The 18,290-nt window shown below is 33.1% G+C and overlaps 1 protein-coding gene across 1 annotated transcript; it reads right to left on the bottom strand.

Annotated features, from left to right (window-relative positions):
- Nucleotides 1-685: 685 nt before the first annotated feature.
- LOC133190110 (uncharacterized) lies at nt 686-17,645 on the bottom strand. Its single transcript, XM_061325582.1, has 8 exons — nt 17,605-17,645; nt 14,682-14,788; nt 11,314-11,393; nt 10,723-10,907; nt 4,110-4,257; nt 3,321-3,707; nt 1,028-1,157; nt 686-876 (listed from the first exon to the last, which is right to left on the bottom strand). Exons 1-8 carry the CDS (start codon nt 17,605-17,607, stop codon nt 705-707), a joined length of 1,212 nt encoding a protein of 403 aa, XP_061181566.1. The 5' UTR covers nt 17,608-17,645; the 3' UTR covers nt 686-704.
- Between the last annotated feature and the right edge of the window lie 645 nt (nt 17,646-18,290).

Here is an 18,290-nt window from a genome sequence, read left to right as displayed (position 1 = left end):
CAGTGTGGGCCTAAGTATTAACGGGAAACGTTGTACGATTTGTATTAAGTCTAAAAGATCAAGATGATACTGGTCAGCAATAAGAAATGAAGCATAAATAGGAAAAAAAATTGTATTAAATATTTAACATTACAACCTCATGTAAATAATATTAATGTTCACATATAAGCATATGGGTGATGAAAAATTTCAAAATTATCAGTTACTAAATATAGAATATATAACATGTATACTGTATAATGCATTCAACAGAAATACGTAAAAAAAAATTCACTCATTATATCTGATTTTACCTGAGAAAATTTCATTCAGAAACACTGTACAACTACTACAAATCATAATTATCCCCCAAAAAACAACAGAGTAGCCTTGTGAGGAAATTCTATGCATAAATATAGCAATTCAATGAAATTCAAAGTGGATTAATAGATATCTTGATATAGACTAAATGCTCTTGTGTACGAAGTTTATCGGGTAATTGAAAATCAGGGAAAAAAATTACGAAAACTGTCGGGGCAGTAGCATTTTCACAAATTTTTTACAGACAGATGGATAGACAACAGATACATTACCAATGCATAACCTCTTCTGGTTAACAAGAAGAGCAAAAAATACTGATGAATTCAAATTATATACACATCTGGAAAATTATTTACATCTTGAAAATTAACTAGCACCTTTGATAGTCCATTCATTTTTTTTTTTCAAAAGTCAATATCCCCATTTAGAACAGCTAGAGCCATTCCTGCTTCAGGATCCCATGGCTTAATCCCTTGACAAGCCAACTCAAACATATCATCTTCATCATACCCCCAGGGATTACTGATGTAGTCTGAATCATCTGAGTCACAAAAGTGCTTTCTAAACGCCAGCATCCTTCAAAAAATAATAATGTAATATTGATACCATACTCTGTATACATGTACACTGTTTACAGTGTTTCCTAATAATAAAATTTTTGATAAATTTGATCCTGAGTAATTACTTGGCGACCATTTTCTTTAGTCTCGGGGCAAGTTTCACTCACCTGAGAAAGCGATCCAGTCCTCCATGGTTTGAGTCACTGGAGGAGTCGCTGCCCCCTGTGTAGGAGGCCACCAGGTGGAGCAGCAGTGTCTCCATACACTCCTTGTCATCATCTAGGCCTATGTCACGGGCTGTAAATTACAGACAGGTGATAATGCAAACACTTCCAAAAAGAGGTATTTGTTAGTGCTCTCTATTAGTTCTAATATCAGTCATTTGTAAACATGTTACATGAAACAGAAAGTAAAAATAGTTGTGCTGTAAAGAAATATATTTAATCCCTGTAAATAAATTTAGAAAGAGATGAAAATAAAAGATATTGTTCAAAGGTACTTAACTTACGATATACAATGGAGACCTTTTAAGTTAATTGAACATTCATTTGAAGAAATAGGATCTAGATTCACCTGTTTAATTAATCTGAGGGATTTTTTTTTATAGTTCCAAGTTATTTCGTAAGTTTGAAATTTTAAAAAATAAATAATAATGTGCACAAGGGTCATAATGCTCACATAAGTCAGCAACTAAAAATCCTCGGTTTTCAATCATTTTAATTTACAGTACAGAGGCATGAAGTTAAAATTTTAGCTATTATTCTTGAAGGAATTTATACTAGTATGTTTCTGTGAAAAACTCTGAACCCTGTTGTACTCCTTTCTAACTTCCAGTGCCATTATTTGATCAAATTTGAATCTACATACATGTATATTTACATGGTAATGCTTGTGTTCTAAACCGACCAGGCGCATAACTGCCTATATGCAAATACGCAAGTGCGTACACATCATTTTTCAAAAAAAAAAAAAACAAAACAAAACAAAACAAACAAAAAAAAAACGACTAGGGGAGAAAGAGTGAGGTTCAAAGAAAAAATCTCATAACCATCCAACAAGTATTCGTGTTTCGAATTATTTTGTGTAAAACTGTTTCGATTTGAATTTATATTATTATGACTGTATAATAAAATTTGAAATCATTTATTAAATCATTGGAAAATCCCAATAACCTATTCATTAATTTGTAATTGTTCTTTAATACATTGATATTGTTTTGAAAAGATTTTGAGATCAAACACATTGCTGAATGCTATGATCTACTAGTATATAATTTAAAAAACGATATTTTTTGTTTAATAATTAACATTTAGTATCCCATTTTTGAACGTTGAAAAAAGAGTATATGATACCAATATATCGTCTAAATATTAAACCTAAACTACATGTACAATGTTTTTCCATGGAAATTTTAAATTTATGTTAAAATAATTAATATTACTATGTCTTTTATTTTCTTAACAAAAGCTAAATGGCGTAATTTTTATTTTGCAAGAAAATGAATGAAATATTTGGTAAAACTCAGGAGCTTCTGGGCCCTCACCAGCAGACACGTAGCTTAGGGGGGCCAGGGGGTGGCCTGCCCCCTCCCCCCCCCCCCACTTATTTCAGAACCTAACCTTTAAGTAAGAACCTAACCCCCCCCCCCAACCCTGCCGTTCTCAGCGTACACTTCACTTCCATTCTGGCTACGCGCCTGCCGACTAACTTTATTTCTGTGGTTCATGCACTGGAGTACATTTTTTTTCCAGAATTCTTTTTCTATGTACATGTATATTCCCATTTTATTTTCATATAAATTCCCATTTTAAAAATTTTGACACCCTATTGTGGCCCAATCTTTGCCTCAGAGGCCACAATTTATCTATAATCAAAATGGATGTTTTTCAATTATTTGTTTTATCCTTATTAGCCCAGTAGTTCCCACTGATTTGAAACAACATGCTTTCAATAAAGTATTACTTTTACTATCCCCGTGGTTCTTGAGAACATCTTTAAATGACCTTACCCTATTTCCTAATTACAGTACTGTAGATCACTATATTTTTGTGACACCTTATTTTCGTGTGATAGACAATTACTCTTTATTAGCGAGACAAAATTTTCACAAATTGTGGTTATTGTTCTATATAATCTTTAGGAATACTAAAATACGTGTGAATGAAATTTTCGCGAGCACATTATCTTGCATAATTACGCGAAAATAAAGTTCTTGCGAATAAAAAATGATTTACAGTATCTACCCCTGAAATGGGGCAAGACCTTTCATTTGAGCAAGCTTGAGTCTCTCACTCAAGGAAGGCCAAGTTTGGATGAAATTAGCCCAGTGGTTTGCAGAAGTTGAAAGAGTGAAAAGTTTACAGGTGACACACAAAAGACATATGGACAGGACACCAGTTAGAAGTCTGTAGTATTAAACAGATATTAAAATTAAGAGGACTCCAATATAGGGGTATTTACTTGCAAAAGCCAAGACCAGCTCATGTAGAAGTTCTTTGTGATCTTCCTCATCATTTTCTGACTTGACCTTATCCATGATGTGCTGAAGAAGGTGACGTGCCTTTCCGAATACTCGACCACAAACACCACAAAATGTCTCCTGATGGAAGCGAGGGTCTTGTTGAAGGAAATTTAGGTGCTCTTTGTTCATGCTGAGAAGCATGTCTCTGTAATGCTGCTCCAGTTCATCATATTCGTGTGTGAAGTCACTTCCACCGCTGACATCCAACACATTATCTTCATCCTCTTCATCACAACACGTATCATTTTCCTTGTCACTGGCAGTACTTTGGATATCTTTTGGAATCTTTGGCAAAACTTTCATGTGAATAAGTTTTCCACATTCTCCTAAGTTGACAAAAATCTAATGAAGTTAGTTTTGCCTACATGTACAGTGTACATGGATATTATGTCTCTACATTTATGTACAAGATTCTGGACTTAGTAATGTGATATGTGAATAATTTTTAGTGGATTAAGATTTTAAATTTAGTATTTAATGGTCACATTATTTTGCTCAACTTTCAGTGTCTCTATATACATGTATTTACATTTAGATTATATATTTTGCTAGCAGTCATAAACAAGCATCCTAAAGAATATGCAATGCTAGGAATCTTGTTATGTATGCCTTGAGTATCTTTTTTTTTAATTGCTTTTCTCATAGAGATACTTAGCAAACTTTCAATCAATTATTTTATCATTTAAATTTGAACCACAAACAAACATGTAACAGTACCTTAGACTTACCACATTTAATGAGGCCACTTTCATCGGTCTTTTTATTCTCCCCCTTGGTCTTTGGTTCATCAGAATTTCCTCCCGATTCAAAGGAAGTGACTGGGGTATTATCACAAAATTCTTCATTCTCCTCTTGTTTAAGACCAGGAATATCAATCTATGAGGAGAAAATTATACTGGTAGAGCTCAGACTGGAATTCAATCCAACTCCATTACAGTAAGAATTTCCTGGTAACAGGTTAAATAATGGATATTATCAGCTGAGAAGTGTAAAATTTATATAATATGAGCAAACTTGTTTTCTTTAATAAAGTGCCCCACCACAGCATGATACGCCTGCCCATCAAATATTGTTCAATTCTCATAAACAGTTTAGAGTGCAAGAAAATCATGTCAACCTTGATTCAAAGATTTCCATGATTTTTCCATTCCTTATAAAATTTGCTGTTTATACATCTCCTGTAGTGTAGGCATTAGTTATAACAAATATTACATCATAGATTTCTCAGCTGGTTGTGTCAGAGCTTGACAATGCCCATTTGCAACCTCCCCCCCCCCCCCCCCCCCCCCCTCTTTCGTATTTGTTTGATATTTTCAAAATCAATAACAATATCAAATTAGTCTTAACAATTTAATCTATACCAAATTAATTTTGAAAATAAAAGGCTGGCCATCAAATGACATATGCTATAAACTGACTAGAAGATCTTCTGTCTAGTTCCCAAAGGATGCAGATAAGAACTGCTTGATCAGAGATTCTCTAACAGAAATGAATGAGACAGCTAGCCTTCCTACATTGATTTCATTAATTAATTATAATCTTTAACTGGATGCATGTCCATTCATTACTCCCAAGGGATGAATGGATCTGCACTGTCTGCTTTGTAGTCTGTATTGCAGTAAAAATGCATATTTATGCCATTCTGTTGAAAACAGAGTTTTTTTTTAATTTACAAAGATTTATACTTGTGTAATCTTGATGCAACATTTTTAATAAGGTTACTGCATGACTCTTAGATTTGTAGGGACTATCTACCATAAAACATTTTTTTAAAAAATACTTGATGATATTTTTGAGATTTAATGTCAGACTGGTTTTAAGCTGCAGTGCATACGGACAAATGGACATGCTGATTCCAATATCCCCTCCCCCACCCCCCGGGTATAAATAGTTTTTAATTATATTATACAATATCAAATTAGTTTATTTTACAATATCAAATTAGTTTTAATTACTTTTCACCAAATTGATTTTAACTAGAAATATGTCCATAGGACATGAATGCCCCGCTGAGGGTATATTAGTAATAAAGCATTTTAACACAAATTGAGAAAAGTGGGGTCAAGGTCAAAGGAAAGGTCAAGGTGAAAAAATATTGATGCAGTTGAATAGCTTTCATCAGTATGTATCAGCATCTGAAGTTTGACACTAATTTAAGAAAAGTGAGGTCAAGGTCAAAGGAAAGGTCAAGGTCAAAAATGTTGATGCAGTTGAATAGCTCTCATCAGTATGTATCAGCATATGAAGTTTGATAAAATATTATGAATGGTTTCTTTAAAACTGAGCTAAACACTAATTTAAGAAAAGTGAGGTCAAGGTCAAAGGAAAGGTCAAGGTGAAAAAATATTGATGCAGTTAACTCTTATCAGTATGCATCAGCATATGAAGTTTGACACTAATTTAAGAAAAGTGAGGTCAGGTCAAAGGAAAGGTCAAGGTCAAAAAATGTTTCATCAGTATGTATCAGCATATGAAGTTCAACACTAACTTAAGAAAAGTGAGGTCAAGGTCAAAGGAAAGGTCAAGGTCAAAAATATTGATGCAGTTGAATAGCTCTCATCAGTATGTATCAGCATATGAAGTTTGATAACACTATCTTGAATGGTATCTTTAAAACTGAGCTAAAAACTTATTTAAGAAAAGTTAGGTCAAGATCAAAGGAAAGGTCAAGGTAAAAAATATTGATGCATTTTAATAGCTCTCATCAGTATATATCAGCATATGAAGTTTGTTTAAGTGAGGTCAAGGTCAAAAGAAAGGTCAAGGTCAAAAAATGTTGATGCAGTTGAATAACTTACATTAGTATATATCAACATATGAAGTGTGATTACACTTTCTTTAATTGTATCTTTAAAACTGAGCTAAACACTAATTTAAGAAAAGTGAGGTCAAGGTTAAAGGGAAGGTCAAGGTCAAAAAAATGTTGATGCAGTTGCATAGCTCTCATCAATATCTATCAGCATATGAAGTTTGATAAAAATATCTTGGACAGTTTCTTTGAAACTGAGCTTTGAACAGAGCTAAATGCAAAGTGTGACGGAAGGACAGACGGAAGGACGGAAGACGGACATGACAAACACTATATGCCCCGGCCATATTCATGGCGGGGCATAAAAATTGGGCTAGCCAACAAAATCTATTTAATCAAAGATGGCTGATTCCTTTACCCAATTTCCAAGAGATATAGATAACACCTGCTTGATCAGAGATGCTCTACCAGTTAGCTCCTAACACTACAACTCATTAATTTCTCTTTAATTTGACATGCAATTTTCTGTTATCAAAATTCTCCTTGACTAGTGCTTGATAATTACACCCATGGGAGAGGTGGAATTTCTCTTATAACATTACATTTGTTATAGATTGCTGTAAAGTATATAATGAAAAAAAAAAGTATTTTCTTGATTTAACACTTTTTAATAAGGATACTGCAAGACTCTTACATTTGGGTATTGTGTAATTCAATAGTATAGAGACATTTTTTTTTTAAATTTCACTTAAATTAAAAGCCACAGTGACCTTGAAATATGTTGCTACACACCTTCTACATAAGATGCATAAATTGGCCAAGTTTGATGATTCTAAGTCTAATAGTTTTCTAGTTCTGATCCGGACAGGATTTTTTCCATATTTGGCCATGGCATCTTAATTAAAGGTCAGAGCGACCTATTTTTAATGTGAGACACACCTTCTACCCAAGATGTATCAGCTGACAAAGTTTGATAATTCTAGGCCTAATAGTACAGTTAAACTTCGTTATCTCGAAGTTGACGGGACCGTTGATGAACTTCGAGATATCCGAGGGTTCGACATATCGAGGGTTATAATTCTAATGAACTTCAAATATACTTAGTGCAGTGAACATGAACTTAATAGTAGAAACATGTAAAATTCCTTTTTGTTTGAAATTTCGTTTACGATTTCTTTAATATACAATCATGTATTTAGCATTAAAATGATTTTTACATCCTCTTTTTAATTCACAAAATAAAAACTTTGTATAATATGCACAGAAGTATAATCCTTCTACCAACCCGGCAAGTCAACCGCTAGCATCGTTTCCCATGTATACATAACCGGATATCATCTACGCATTGTAAATTTAAAACCGGTCGCTGTCAGAATAACGCAAACGAAATATATATACATTTTTTTTTATTGGAAAAACATGTTCATACATGTATAATCAGTTAAAAGAAAATATTTTATTGTAATAAAATCAAATGCAAAAGAAGAAACACGCACTTTTGTCTAACTACAGAACAACGCTGAACTAGAACTGTCCGAAAGGGACAAATACCCCCCGCTGGGTTTTTCAGAGAAAGTACCAAATCACTAATGTTTTCTAGATGTGAGAGGTGTTCACAATTTCCATAAACATTTTCAGTGAAAATTTAATTACTCATTATATTTTTTTATACGTCCATCTTAAGACGGGACGTATTATGTTATAGCGTTCATGTCCGTCCGTCCATTAGCTTTTTCATGTCCGGCTCATAACTTTAATACTATTAGGCCTAGAATTATCAAACTTTGTCAGCTGATACATCTAGGGTAGAAGGTGTGTCGCACATTAAAATCAGGTCGCTCTGACCTTTAATAAAGACGCTACGGCCAAATATGGAAAAATCATAAGACTTAGAATCAAAAAACTATGTCTTTTAACTTTTAAATTACACAATCCCAAAAGATGTCAGAGTATTGCAGTATCTTTATTAAAAAAGTGTTAAATCAAGAAAATACTAGTCTTATTTTTTTCATTATGTTCTTTATAGTAATCTATAACAACAAAAATTCCACCTCTCCCATGGGTGTAATGATCAGGCACTGGTCAAGGAAAATTTTGATAGCAGAAAATTGCATGTCAAATTAGAGATAAATTAATGAGTTTAGTGTGAGGAGATAACTGGCAGAGCATCTCTGATCAAGCAGGTGTTTTCTACATCTCTTGGGAAATGGGCAAAAGGAATCAGTCTCTTAATTAATTGCTTTTGTTGTATTGAATTGTTCTTGTTGGCTAGTCTTACTTTCAAGATAAATTTGACGTAATTAAAACTAATTTGATATTGTATATAATAATTAAAACTTATATGATATTGTATAATATAATTTAAACTAATTATTTATTGTACATTTTTTATTTGAATTTTTATATCTTTACAACAAATTGCAGACTGCCTTGTCTCGCTAAGATGTCATTCGAACAATTGAATCTAAACTGTTTATGATAATTTAACAATATTTGATGGGCATATCATGCTGTGGTGGGGCACTTTATTTAATGAATGAAACTAAGGTGCAGCCTAATAAAGCATCAACACTAATAATTACAGTGTTTTTTATTACATTGAAAAAATAGTTTGCAACTATCTGCCATCTTTGTGAGACATGACACTCTGCAAATTGATTGTTGAAAAAAAAAATATCATAATTAATTATAGAAAATCAAATTGATTTTAATACCTTTATATCAAACTCATTTTAAAAATAAAAGGCTGGTTTTAGTAACTATGTATTTTGACAGACATAAATTACAATTAAGAGACTTAGACAACAGAGATCTTTATTTCTTTCTGCCCAATTCCCCAGAGATATAGATAAGACCTGCTTGATCAGAGATGCCCTAACAGCTTCCCACACTGAACTCATTAATTAGTCTTTAACTGGATGCATGTCCACTCATTACTCTCAAGGGACAAATGGATTTACACTATCTGCTGTGTAATGTAAAAACTGTTTTTAATACTTTGTGGGGTTTTTTTTAAGTTCTAATGAGTAGTTTTAAGCTGTAGTTCACATTTTTGTACAGATGTTCTAGATTCTATGTCTCAAACCTTAGACATGAACCCGAAATGACTAAGTCAATAAAAATTAAAAAAAAAAAACACCTGTAAAATACAGAAAAATTATCAAATAATGTTGAAAATACCAGGTGCACATCTTCATATGGTGAATAATAAGTGTACAAATTTTCATACAAATCTATGCAATAGTCTCTGGGAACAGATCCAGACAAAACCACATAATAAAAATGAAAAAAACACCTGTAAAATGCAAAATAATTATCCAATCATAATGAAAATACCAGGTGCACACCTTCATATGGTGAATAATAAGTGTATAAATTTTCAGACAAATCCTTCCAACAGTTTCCAAGAAATGGTCCGGACAAAATCTCGTCTACAGACAGACGGACGGACATGCTGATTCCAATATACCCCCCCCCCCAAACTTCGTTTGCGGGGGGTATAATCATAGGGCACTACAGCACAACTCGAGTTTTCACTGCGACACACGCTCACATGATGGTGTGTACTGATGATTGTAAATTCTGCGCACTCATATAGGGAAAATAAATTCTTATTGCATAAATTACAGAATTTTGTTTCACATTGATGTTTATAATTTCATATGCATAAACTATGCAAGAGCGCATATTACACATAGCATTAAATAGCGATATCAACATAAAGTACCCCAGCCACAAAACAATTAACGTGTCATCCATGCGTATGCATAAGACTAATACACACAACCTTTGGCTTGCATAATTAAAATCAGGGTAAGCCATACTTACACATGGTATAATTATCGCGCTATTATCTATTGATCACAGGAACACAGGTAACCCGTGCGTGACAGACAGGTGGTTGTTATCAATAGAGCATTCAGTTTACCTAACGGACTTGATCATCAGAGCGGAAAATTATCCTGACTTCGAGATAACGCATGTGATTTTAATGAATGGGTACACAATTTTACTTCGAGATAACCGGGGTATTCGACATTACCGTGTTCGACATAGAGGGGTTTATTTTAATCATTTATAAAGCAAATTTCGTCGGGACCGCGGCCTTACTTCGACATATCCGGGGTATTCGAGATATCCGTGTTCGAGATTTCGAAGTTTAGCTGTATTAAAGTTATGAGCCGCACACAAAAAAGCTAACAGATGGACAGACGGACAGACATGAACGCCATAACATAATACGTCCCGTCTTAAGAAGGGCGTATAAAAAAACTAGAATACAGAAAAATTGCAGGTTCAAAACATACATATGTACATGTATATTATAAAATAGGAAGAGTCTTCTGAAAAGAAAATGTGTAGTGAATCAAATAATTTCCTCAAAGTTTACTCTCTAGTGTACGAGCAATATAAATTCTCTAATTATATAACATCCTTTAATTTACCTTTACTGACAAGTACTTCTCTCTCATTATGTTAGATCCCTTAATTTACCTTTATTGAAAAGTATTCCTCTCTCATTATGTAAGATCCCTTAATTTACCTTTATTGAAAAGTATTCCTCTCTCATTAAATAAAACTTTTTGATTTACCTTTACAGACAAGTACTTCTCTTTACAGATGACCTGCCTGGTGTCACCTCCAGGAGAAGAGTTTCCTCTGGTGTCTGCCTTTTCCACTTTTTTCTGGATTTTCCCCGACTTAAGGTCACCAGAGTTCAATGATAAAGTCTGAAGAGCATCCTCTAAGTCTTTGTCAACTTCTGATTTCACCACAGCTGAATATAATGGAATACTATTTTGTACATTGCTATTTAGAAATTTAAATACTGTGAAATAACTCATTTTCAAAGGGGGGGGGGGTGTAATGAGGGGATTTCCACTGTTTCCATGGTGTGAAGAGATCCACAAATTCATGTCTTCCATGAAATGTTAAATTTTAAATATAAAACACATCAACAATTTTTCAACCATGAAACTCACCAATATATTTTTGTCAAACAACAAAAGTCTGACTCCAGGAAAATAAGTGATTTTACGTAAATGTACTAGGATGCTTACTATCTCCTTTGCTGTAATTATTTTACAAAAATTAAATATTCCTTCAAGCAGATATGTAATGTGTGGATAAATAGGTGTTCTGTATCACTTACTATATCCTTAGAAGGAAACATTTTTACTAACCATTAACAATCTTTTTTGCACAATCAGGTTCAACATGTTTGAAGTAGCACTGATTTCCATTTCTACAAGTACCTGGTCCACTGTGAAAATGAATTAACACTTCAATGTAATGATACAACATAAATAGAGATCACAATTTAAAGTTTCTAGGTTAATGTTTTAATAATAATAATAATGTATATTTGGTATATATACAGTGTTCCAGCTAGGATCTGAAAATGGAGGGGTGCAAGTCTGCAAGAGGAGGGCACTTTTTCGCCACGTATACCGTTTGTCACGAGCTTTTGTTACAAAGGCGTATCTCATTACTTCACCCTTATAATAATGAACTCCTTCAAATATTAATTTTCTTAACCTTATTGATTTGAAAGATATATAAACACACATTTAAGGCCTAATCTATAGCTAGTATATAAATTAACATATAAAAAGGAATTTAAAAAATCCTCTTAGAATAAATATTACTTTTCTTCTTCTTTTTTAATCATTTTCTATTCTTATTTCCTATTTTCAAAAACAAAACCATAATTCTTATAAACTAGCTGGTGTCTCACATCTTCAGTGCAGTACATGTGCTACATGCGATTGGGTCTGTTTTTGGCAAATATATAAAATATGGATACAGTATTTGTAGGTTATAAGTAACATATTAAACTAGTATTAAACTTACAAATTAAAACCAATATCTTTTTTGCTTGTTTTATCATATTGGTCATGTTATTAGCAGATACTTAATTAATTAAATTAAGATTTTAAACTTCTGCAATGAAATAGAACACATTTAATATGTACATATCTTGTAATCTCATAAAATACCTTCCAGAGTGTCAAAAATCATAATTAAGGAGAAAATGAATGAATATTTATACTTGTTTCTGTGCTATTAAATATTTAATTCCTTCTTTTTTTCAGAAAAAACGTCAAGAATTTATAAATAAGAAATGAAGGTCAATGTTAATTCTACTTTCACTTCGCGATTTATTTTTAGAACGCTATAATACATGACTCGTTTTATATTTATTAAAACAGATAACTTGGACATTCTCAAAGTATTTGAGCTTTTAACCCCTATTCAGACTGTCAAGTGATCAAAGTAATTACCTAATCTCCTGTAATTGAAAGTGGGCACCTGTACATTACATAGGTACCGTAATACGAGTTTCGTTGCGTAATCGTCTATGACAGGAGGTGTGAATTGCTGATTGTCCTTAGATAATCTGCATTGGAACACACTAATTATTCTAATGAGGGAAAAGGACAGTCAGAATAATACAGGACACTAACAGGGGACACAGGGGCGCTTGTGGGGGGCAGAGGGGCGTACTGATTTGAGGGCGGGGCGCAGCGCCCCTCTATTTCACCCTAGCTGGAACACTGATATACGTATATATGATATCAAGGATCAATAGCCCATGAAAGCTTATTTCCGAATTGTGCCCTTTATTGCACGGATGTTGGCACAAGGTCATTTCTGTGGAAGGAAACTGGAGTATACCCAGAGAAAATCCACGTGTTGGAGTGGGTGACCACTTTGCCCTCTCACATACAACCACTGCCATTAATCAGGTCTGGGCGGCCTCCGTTTTTGGAGGATAGCTAGATTCAACATGGCGGCCAAATTTTTTACCATATATGGAAACCGCATTGCATTGTGGGATAGTTTATCCTCCAATTTCAGAGGATAACACAGGTAATTTTCAAAAGCCTCGTGCCTACCTTTAATCAAAAAGTGCAAGTACCAGAGTACATGTATATTAAAGTTCAAACATTTAACTATCGATTGTATGTGGCGATTTGAGATTCTATGTCTAGAATTTTTACAATACGCTTTCAAAGTTGGCACTTCTTGCACTCCATTTTTACTTAATATTTCTTGGCATTTTTTATATATATATTTTTATGCTTTTCCCTATCAAGACATATAAAAAGGTACTTAAATAATATTACTTTCATATTTTTTTCTCTTAATTTAAAAATGAAGAAAAAAAGAAACACAGAAGGAAACGTATTTTAAACACAAAAGATACTCTGCCTTATAATTTAAGCAATGAATGAATATAAATTAAACAGATAAAAAAAATAATATTATAAAAAAAAATAAATTATTTGAAAAGCATATAATTAAATAAAATAGATAATTTAACATGTTTACTAAGAAATTAACATTATTATATACATGTACATACATATGTATAATAAATTAAAACAAAATATTACAAAAATGATGTGTTTCAGGATTATTCATTAAATGAAATACTAGTAATACTTAAACTTAATTTTTCAAAAAAAAAAAATATTTATCAAAATTTGTAAACCGTTTTACACATAATTACGGTACCAGAAAATCAGCTTGGTTGTAATTGATGTCTCAGACAGGTAAGGGTAATCGTTGTTAACTAAGCTTTATAGTTTAATTAAAACTAAATAATTGATTGACAGCAATTACAAAATAAATGTTATACTGATTTAATATCTAGATTTATCTATCATCACATGAAATTTTACGGTTTAATTGTTACGGTTCACAAACTGATAAATGCAAGAGTTGCTGTTATTTGTTTGGTTAAGAGTTAACTGCCCTTTGTTTTGAAAAATCCGATAGGTGGCGACACCTCTATCCTCTGTTTTTAGAGGATAAAATCTATCCTCCAGAAACAGAGGCCGCCTAGACCTGTTAATTGGGGTCTAACTTAGATCACAGTGGTGAGAAGTGAGTGTGAACCACTGCTCTAGCCGGACACCCATTTCATTCTTGTCCTTATCAAAATTTCATGAATGTTCTTACTGTGTTCTCTGTTGAGGAACTAGAGACCTCACATTTGAAGTCAGTACATTTCTTATTGTTATTTCTTTGTTTTTGTTTTAAAGCTTTGCCTGTTTGCCTTATTTAATAATTGTAATGATTTGGGTTGTGGATAATGGCCTGAATAGCTCAGGTGGTAGAGCACATGACTAGTGATGCATGGGTCCCAGACTCCAGGTTCGATTCTTGGTCTGGCCATACATTTTCTGTGTTCTGGTTTCATAATTTGATGTTGTTGACCACCCCTGGACTTGCAAGTGAAAGTCCTACCAAGGGAAAATATAAACTTGGATTGTGTTGGGTTGTGTGAAGACAATTTAAGGAGGGAAGAAGTGTAATGGATTGGGCCGTGGACATCAGCCTGGGTAGCTCAGTTGCTAGAGCACCTGACTAGTGATACAGGGGTCCGGGTTCGATTCCCGGTCCAGCCTAACATTTTCTCCTTAGGCTTTCCTGTAACATAAATTACGTCATAATCAGATAATTATCATAATGAACTTGATCAAGTGGTTCCCGCATCCCCCAAAAAATTACATAATAAAATGTGTTTAGCATTAATCTTTACCTGTAGAAGCGACATCTCGGAGCCACACCTTTGATGTGGGAGTATCTGCAATGATCCCCATACCAGCATCCCGACGGAGAGTTGAAGTAGACACAAGGTTCTGTGCTCTGAGGAAAATCAATGTACTCACTGTCTGTATTTACTGAACAAAGCTATTACTTTTCAGATATCTCATTTAAACTTTAAATTTAAGTACAAACTATCTCAACTTAATTCCAAAAATAAATAACGTTCTTGATTAATAGAGGGCGGAGCCCTCTCACGGGCCCTTCGGGCCCGTGAGAGCGAAGCTCTCCCTATAGGTAACACGTATGTATGTAAAATACATTGAATTCTATTGTAAACTATATTTTTATTACAATATCTATGGAACTGAGAACCTTGTCGCCAATATGGCGTCCATAGTCTTTTCCATCTTGAATCTCGCGACAAATTCCCGCATAAACGAGATGCTTGAGAATCGTAATTTTAATTCCAATCCTGCGTTAATAAAGTTTTATCAATTCTAATAATCAAAAACACCGTTATAGTAAACATCCTTGTTACTTTCGTTTTCAACTAACTTGCACCCGATCGTCATAGATCTGACATGTGACGTCATTCATTGACTGAATCAGCGGAAACTGTTGAATTTTTAACAACCTGTAATAATTAATATTTCATATGCGCACTCTCTTTTTAAGCATAGACGATGGTTCCTTTGGAAAAGTGGTTTTACAGAAAAACTCTACATAGGTAAGATGTTGAACTTTTACATCTTTGAAATCTGCATATTTAGCTATGAATGTACGTAAGAGGACGAAGGATAATTTACAATTAGACAAGGGTAAGGTACTTTAAAAAGAGATTTATTCACCTTTTAATAAACCTTACTATGTTTTTGGAGAAACAAAAACGAATTCCAGTGACGTCACTGTCTAGACTGCGTACTACGCACTATGGAGGGGCGGATCTTACTGTGGCCCCTTTCACTAGCCTTTAGAGAAAAGAAACAACTCTAATTTATTTGTTAATAAAATTTATTTATTATGAAATGTCTTCAGGGTTATTTTCAATACACACACTAGAAATATAAGATTTTTTGTTACGTAGTATAATTTTCTTCTTGAATAATACATTTAAAAAAATGTTTTAGTGATAAAATATTGCACGAAAAGCTTTACTGAATTCTGGTATGAACTCAAGAAGGGGGAGGCGTATGCATTTTATTTTTTAATTCTAGTTTTATTTATTGTTTGTTTGTTTGTCTTTGATTACCTGCTTGTTCCTATATATATTTGCAGGTGGAGGCCTGTGTCTCATTTTTGTTATTGTGATTTTTTTTCTCAGAAGTTTTATAAATTTTTTTAGCGTCAAATTTCAGTTTCGTGAAGCTCACCATCAAAAGAAAAATCTTTGGACATGTTTGAAGCTCAAACTACCAAATCAAACACATGTTCTATTTATACATGTGGATACGTTTCAACGGATAAAATAAAATGATTTCTAATGTTTCTTTTAAAAAAGTACTTTTAAAAATATAGAACAGAAAATTTATTCAGCCAGTTGGAACCTATGGTGGATTATGACAGTGTATGAAGTCCAAAATCATATGAGAAAACCTAGTTAAACAATACATGAGGGACTGCAAAACACATGACATGTATATTAATGAAGTTTAATATTCTCTTGGCTTAAAAAAAGTACCCACTGCAAATACAGAATCTTCATTTGACGTTACCCCTGGTAATCCATGTAAAGAGGTCAATGTTGTTGAGTAGTACTAAAATATCTTTTTTTAAAGCTTCCATATATTATCTTTTTTATTAATTATGTGGTGGATAGGGATGTCACAAAACATCAATTACTGATGCAGAAGGGGGGGGGGGGGGGTTCGATACATCGCTAAATATTCTATTCAATACTTCCCAGAAATGTACCATATTATTCACACGTTTTGCTTTTAAAATTCTAATAGTTTTCACATAAACATGCAATTTAATATCTGGAAAAAACCTTCTATTGAGTTAAATCTCAATCTAATTAAAATTAGATGTTCCGAATCCGCTACCGTTTGAGAAGCCGTAGCGGATTTGGAACATCGAATTTTAATTAGATTGAGTTAAAATTGTTTTTCCAGATATTAAAAAGAAAAAAAAAATTACCTTGCGTTTATGTTAGTTTTATAAAGCACTAAAGACTATTCGAATCAGATTAGTTATTAAAAAATGCAGAAACGTTAAATTAGTCTACATTTTTTCCATTAAAATTAAGAAAGTAATTCAGAGAAATTTTGCGATCATACTGATACTTTTAGCCCTCATGATACACAGCCCTAGTGTTGGTCAGATGATAAGTTTCCAGGTGTCCTGATAACCCAAGAGTAAGATCATTTTTCTGTAGTTTGGGTCCCAAGTTCGACTTCTGATAGGAAGTAAAAGATGAGAATTAAATGACTTCATGTTTCTGGATTGGGGTTTTTAAATTAAGTCGTGAAAGAAAAAGAAATGATGCCCATGCAAGTTCACGCATGAATTAACAGATTAAGGGACAGATACATAGGGGAAAGAGTTAACGTTTAAGAGTTCTTGGGCCTGGGTAGGTTGAATCCTTGACTGGTTCAGTGCACGCTCTTTCCCCGTTATGCTATTTGATTTTGAGTGCTCTGGCTAGGCAATTCATGATGAAATGTCTTAGTAAAAGTTTTCCAGATTTATAAAACCAAATACCTTTAAATTTATTTGTTTGAAATGAAAAATATTTGAGGTAAGAGAACTTAACTTTGTTATGATTTCCTGACACTAATTACATAATTTGATTTTAACACTGATCTACCATTAAACAATAAAATGTAGAAATGTTCACTTGATGGCTCCGCCCTCACCAACGGTCGCACCGTCTAACATATTACAATAAATACAGTCATAAAATTTCATCTACCTACCATCTCGAATCTGCAATTAAATTTTCCCGCAAAACTGAATTTGGGTAAACTAAGATCCCGAGTAATGGAATTCAAATAATATGAGTGATGTGGAAAAAAATCAATAAAACTAAGGTGTCAATATCAAACATCTACATGTATATATGCATATCCAATGTGAGATTTTAACAATGTATTTGTACTTACAATCTCGTTGTGAAATATTAGAAGGGGTACGTTGTTGATCTGGAATTACCCTAATCTTTTTCTACTATAGAAACCAAACCGTACTAATCCGGATAAAGTCAACAACAACAACAACACTAAAGAAAAATGCTTTTTGGACTTCGAGAAAAATATATCATATAAAGGTGCACATATTCCGTGTTATTAGTTCATTTTTAACATAGGGTGCCTGCCTCATTTCTGCAGAAAAAATGTTCAAAGACAATGAACTATTTGTGAACAGAAATCACTGTTGTTTACTTGCATCGGAAAAATTAATGGAAATGATGTATTAATCTTGGTCTAACATAACAATAAGAATACTTTAATTCATAAGAAATTATGTCATTAACTGTAGATTCCCATTTATTCTATTTTTCTTCTAGGGACAGATCACTCTAACTCAATAAAACTACCCTACAAATAGAACTCTTTAATGTGCAGTGTTTAGAGCTTCCTTAATTAAACAGAAAAAAAAAACA

The sequence above is a fragment of the Saccostrea echinata genome, unplaced genomic scaffold (genome assembly GCF_033153115.1).
Source record: "Saccostrea echinata isolate AGI-Se365-2 ecotype Australia unplaced genomic scaffold, CSIRO_AGI_Sech_v1 ptg000020l, whole genome shotgun sequence".
NCBI classification, from domain to species: Eukaryota; Metazoa; Mollusca; class Bivalvia; order Ostreida; family Ostreidae; genus Saccostrea; species Saccostrea echinata.
This window is presented reverse-complemented; position numbering and strand designations above follow the sequence as displayed.